This window comes from Castanea sativa, chromosome 8 (assembly GCF_040712315.1).
Source record: "Castanea sativa cultivar Marrone di Chiusa Pesio chromosome 8, ASM4071231v1".
NCBI lineage: Eukaryota > Viridiplantae > Streptophyta > Magnoliopsida > Fagales > Fagaceae > Castanea > Castanea sativa.
Window position 1 is genome coordinate 19,451,640 of NC_134020.1, and position 6,086 is coordinate 19,457,725.

General features: G+C 37.1%; 1 protein-coding gene across 1 annotated transcript; it reads right to left on the reverse strand.

The window, feature by feature from the left end:
• Positions 1 to 338: 338 nt before the first annotated feature.
• LOC142608404 (ran-binding protein 1 homolog a-like) lies at positions 339 to 3,222 on the reverse strand. Its single transcript, XM_075780178.1, has 4 exons — positions 2,889 to 3,222; positions 2,635 to 2,786; positions 2,416 to 2,541; positions 339 to 1,035 (listed from the first exon to the last, which is right to left on the reverse strand). The coding sequence occupies exons 1-4, from the start codon at positions 3,041 to 3,043 to the stop codon at positions 812 to 814; spliced, it is 657 nt and encodes a 218-aa protein (XP_075636293.1). The 5' UTR covers positions 3,044 to 3,222; the 3' UTR covers positions 339 to 811.
• Positions 3,223 to 6,086: the final 2,864 nt, after the last annotated feature.

The following is a 6,086-nucleotide window of genomic DNA, read 5'->3' on the forward strand; positions in this document are numbered from 1 at the left end:
ATTTCACTACTAACCAAGCAGGTTAGACACCATGTCGCAATCGAGGAAGCTAGTATGAAACCCCCATTACAGTTTAAAAAAATCAAAACAAAAGCCACTGCAAACAACAAGTCTAATGACAGGAAATTTTTTGCAACATATTAAATTAAATCATTCACATTTCTAACCATGGGAGGGAATGTTTGAAGCAGAGGAAGATGAGTGGAAAAATCTAACATATACATGGGGTTAACTTTGGACAAGGTAACATTCCATTTCACCATGGTACCAATGAAGGTAACCATACCCAATCAATAGAAATCAGATCAAAACTAAATTGTAGCATACAATGCAAGCAGTTAAACTAAATTTTCAGGTAATCAATTAAGAATAAGATGCAACCTTTTACCTTTGGTTCATAACTTAAATAGATAACAATTCCAGACTCTGCACAAATAAAGAAATTATATCCCAACAAAAACTGTATGTTTATAAAACTAAATACTCTTTCTTGCAGCACCTCATGAGCTTAATGCCCTGCAGCTTACACCAAGTAAATAAATAGTGTAGAAAAAAAACCCTAGATAAACTCTGACAATACCCAAACTGCAAAAAAAAAAAAACACAACCCTCAAAATAAGGAATAGGAACCGGAGTTCGACCAAATGTTGAAAAAGACTCCAACAACCAACGCATAAACCCACACCATCCAACCCATAGAACACAATCCAATGAATTTCAGCTGCGAAAAATACAAGGACATGGATGGAAAAACCCAGCCACCAACCTCATCATATTTCCAGGGATATTCCATATTAGAAACACATCCTCTTTAAGCTGAAGAAGCAGGCTCCTCATCTTTCTTCTCTGTTTTTTCAGCATCACTCTTAGTTTCCTTCTCTGATCCAACAGGCACCTCTTCTTTTTCCTCAATTTTCTTTTCTTCAACAGTCAACTTCTCGAGAATCTCAGCAGTTGCAGATGCATCTTTGTTTTCCTCTTTGTTCTTTTGAGATTCAGCTACTTCTTGAAACGTCTCCATGAAGGTTTTGTTATCTGATAAGGAAACAAAATATTAATAATCTCTATAAGAGAATAATTACTTCAAAACAGATACATACTTTACTTTTGGTACAATAGCAAAGGACATCAACAATCAGACTACATAAAATCAAATCAAAATAGAGTAGAGCAACTTTAAAGTAACCCTTTTTAACACAATAAATTTAATATGAGAATGTTGCAGGACATTATAATACAATACATCAAGTGAACCTCAGAGTATACCAGTTAAGCAATTTTCTATCAACAACAAAGTGAACATAAGTAAAACACGCCATATTTCATAATCAATCCTCAAGACACATTTAATAACACTTCCTGGAAGCTAGTAGCCCTAGGAATCTAAAGAAAAATGACCTCTGTTTTGTCAATTCAATAGAGAATCGAACTCAACATCATTCCCCCTTAAGTCCAAGAGGTATCATTAATATGCAACCTATAATAACAAAAAAGAAGATCATTAGGAGCTCCATTTTTTTCAAGGATGCTAAGCATTTCAAATTTCTAGAGTCATTAGGAGTTTCCTTTTTTTCTTTTTTTGACTGCTAATTTACACAAGCACTTAATGGTTCTTGAGGCCAATACCTTACCCTAGACCTTACAAGGGGAAGAAGTGCCAGTTGAGCTAAAGCTCATTAGCTTCAATAGGCATTTCCAATTGATATTCTGTAATTATAATAGCAAGCAGGATTCATTCCTGTACAAATGCACAACATTTAAGTGAATTCAATGAATTCATTGGGTTTCATTGTCTCTTATTTCTTCATATACTCACATGCTTAATGAATTCCCCAATAAAGTGGGACTTTACTTACTTGATTTACAATGAGAATCTCGTTTCACTAATCACTAGCATAGCTTTACATGATTCAGTCCGTATTTGGTCATGTTTAGCCAATAATATTGCCCTCCAAACTCGCTTTTGCCACTTCACCAGCATTATTTAACAACACAACTTTCTAAACCCAACAATTATAAGTGCACAACTCGATGGCAGACTTAATAAATATATGTTATATTATTGTAAAAACAAAAGGTAGTTATTCAGGCTTGAATAAAATAAAAGCTCTAGAAGTTGATAACAAATTGACAGCCTTTCTTTTTAGATTTTTAAGTTAAAATTTGGGAAATTAAGTTCATAATCCCTAACTTCTTACTGATTTTCAAGATTATGGCAACAGATATTATAATCCATGTGAAAATTCATCTAGCAGATATATAATCCAGATTAAATAACCCACACTGCCCAAAATTAATAAATGTAGCATCTGAAAGTTCATCTAGAATTCTAGATTTAATAATTAAATTCAAAAACACTAGGAGTAAATTAACAAATCGAAGAGGAAATCACTTCCAAATCAGAAGAACACTCACTCTCAATGGAAGCAAATCTAATGCAGAAGAGCTCGTCCTTCAATTCGCCATCGGCAAAATCGGTAGCGTGCCACACAGACGATTTCTCGTTGCCGGCGTGTTCCTGCACCGTCATAGTCGGTAGCACTGCAAAAAATTTCACACAGATCAGATTCCAAAACAACAAAAATAAAAGAAAATACAATACCAAAAAAGAAAGAAAGAAAGAAAGTATCATACAGAGATGGTTGGCGCAGATCTTAAGGGTTTTAGATTGTCTCATAACGAGGCGAACCTTGCCGGACTCTTTGTGCTTGAGAAACTTGACAGAACCAGCGCCTCTCTCTTTCCATTGGTTCCCATCTTTATCGAATCGGTAAAGTTTAGCTTTGCTGCAAAATCAAAAAAAAAAAAAAAAAAACCCTAGATTCAATCAGATCGCGATGAAACAGAATGGAAAATCCTAGGAAGAGAGAGAGGAAAGAGAAACGTACAGATCGAGAATGGAAGTCTCATCCTCTTCACCAGTGGTGACGGCGATCTCCTCGAGCTTAACGATCGGAGCAACCTGAGCTCCGGTGTCCTCGTCCTCGTTGGCTGGGGCTTCCTCTTCTTCTCTGTGCTCGTGCTCGGGTTCGGTGCTTGCCATAGCCTTTGGTTTGGTTTGGTTTCTCGATTTGATGTTGTAGAGAATGATTCAAAAACAGCGAGGATTCACAATAAAGCTAAAGAGAGATTGGGGAATTGGGCTGCTGCAACGGGAAATGAGGGGTTTTATAGTGGGAGAGAGAGACGGAGTGTTTTGTGTGTGTAAAATAGTATTGTGTTAAAAATAAAGCGTGAGGTTTACGCTTATAGTGGAAGCTGAACTGAGCTGAGCCGATCAGAATATTCACGTATAGCTTGTTGAAAATTATACTTATTTTATGACTTATTAGATTCAGCTTGAATCGGCTCCACTGAACTCAATTTTGAGTTTTTATTTGTTTATTTTGAGTTTTTTACTTTTTACCATTCAATCAAAAGTTGACAAAATAGTTCAAAATTTGCTGACTCAACCCAAAATTATCCAACTTGAATTGGAAATTTTTTACTTGAAGAAAAAATAGGTTGACCCATGACTTGACCATTTTTTGTAGATCAATCTGACCCAACCCGGCTAACCCATGACCTGACCTGTTTTTTTTTTGGGTAAAAAAATTAAATTAAGACTATGGCAACTATTTCCCAAAAACCCTAAGCTAATTTGGCTCAGGCTTCCAATTTATTTGTATTTTAAGTTGGTTTTAGCTCACAATGGGAGATCTCTGAAATGATTTTTCCTTGAGTAAACCACCCTCCGTCTCGCTTTTCTATTAAGCTACATCAAACTAAGCTCAACCGAGAAGGGTTTCAAATAATCGAGCTCCCCTTGAATGTCCGAGCAAGACTTCTGTCCCCAAAACTGTGTTCTTGCCTTACTCTCGAGTATCACTCTCCCAATTTTTGTTCCAACCCCTTTTTCCAATACTCCTCTCTCTATTTCTACCCTTCTTTGAGTGGGGTAGTCATAATGAGAGAATCTCTCGTGTGTCAGTGGATCCCTCCACTCACAGCCCACAGGATGTGAGTGGCTCCTTCAATCTAGGCTATTATTCCCCGTATCAAATCTCGTGTCAAAGAGGAGGGACCCTCCCTCTATAATCGAGGTGACCCTTTAGTAACATGTGCCTAATGCCAAATCCCATGTTCAATTGGCAAATTCTTTCAAGGCAATATTTCGTTTCCTCGACACATTCACTTGTGTCACCACTTAGTTTTTGCAATGGTCTAAGAACTATATATATAACATCCTCTTGAGAAAAGATCTTCTCATACGTCTCAACTTTTGCTTGACGGGTACCATGTGAGTATGAGTATCAATGTGGTGTTGAGCTATCTTGGGATCAATACCGGGCATATCTTCAAAGGACCATGCAAACACTTCTTGAAATTCTGTGGGCAACTCCTTGAGATCTTTTCTTTCTTTTTCATTTAGGATTGGGCCAATTTTAATTAAGCGTGGATTTTCATCATTGCCCAAATTAAGAGTTTCAAATGTTGGTTCTATAGGTTTGATTTTCTTTTCCAATTGTTTATTAATTTCATTTTCAAATTCATTAGAGTCATTTAAGTGAGAATTTCAATATTATGGGACACATAAAAATAAGCCAAATCAGAATTCATCTTATTAAAAATGTTAAAAAGTACATTGGGACTTGCATTACAAACTTTCGTTCCCACATTTTTAGAAAACCCAGCCCAAGTCCAATTATTAAATTGCCCCACAATGAGCACAATGAATATCGTCTCCTTTCTTCTTTAGGGCTCGTCGCTCTTCTTCTCATTTTCCTCTTTAAATAGAATCATCAACTCAGCAGACCAGTCCTCATCTTACAAAGGCCCCCATGTGCATATAGCCTCAGTTATGTCATACAGAACCTCACCCTTATTGGGGAAATCTATTCCCGCCTCTTTGAAAAACCAGTCGCCGTCATCTTCACTCCAATAGCTAATCACCCCATCATCTCCTTCTTCTTCTTCATCTTGAGTTAGCACGAGGTATTTATCGTTGTTGGAAGAAGGATCCATGTCGCGTTCCAGCATGAAGCCAGCTAGGGTGACTTGAGTTGCCCCTACCGCCGAGATCCATTCTAGCCAGTCATGATCTTCCCAAGATCTCGCATCTCCTGATTCAGAGAAGTCGTTGACGTGGGCTCTCTTGAAAGTCCATGGTCCGAGAGCGCTCTTTAGTTGCAGCATGAATTCGGACAGAAGTAGGCGAACCTTTCCCCTCATTGTGTCTCATGTCTTAACCCCATTAAAGACACACTCAATATTGCATTCTAACTCACATACACACTAGCATACATCTACGTATACAACATGGCATCAATCATCCCAAAAAGACCTAACATACATCTATCATGGTATCTCCTAACATTCACCTATCATGGCATCTCAAATCAACCTAGCATACATCTAATCATGCATATCATATTACATCTAAGGCAAAAGCATATAATCATTAACCCAAGGCAAAAACATAGGCATTAAGCAAACAAACATAGATCTCACATGTATTCCAAACTTTTAGGCATGAAATCAAACATCAAACAAACACATTACATCATTAAAATGCGTGTTCATACTAATGCACGATTTACTTCACTTACCTTACTGCATCTCAGCACCTATGGCATTCATGCATGAACATGTAGCAGATTAGCTTTGTTTTGTTCTGCTGCATGTCTCTGTCTTATTTCTTCATATGTTTCCTGCTATGTTTGTCATTTGCTTTAGTTTGGCTTTTCTTTCCTTCACGCAATTTTTGCTGCTGACACTTCTTGTTGTTCCTTGTTTCTTTTCATCGTGCTTCTTCATATTAGTTTTCACACCTATCCTTTTATACAAAAGGATTTGGGCCTTTATGGGGCCAAATAATGTTAACTAGATCAAAAGGGTCTTGGGCCCAATTTGTCTTGATCTATCAAAGTCATTCTGTTGAAAAACTGTATTCTACGACAGATCTGTATTCTGCTGTAAATCTACGTTTTGCTGTAGATTGTTTTTCCTTGCACTTCTTTCTTTGGACCTTTCTTACTTTTCAATCTTTTTGGTGAGTCTTTGGGCCTTTCTTTTTTATGTGGGATGAAAATGCTCAGACCGTCCTT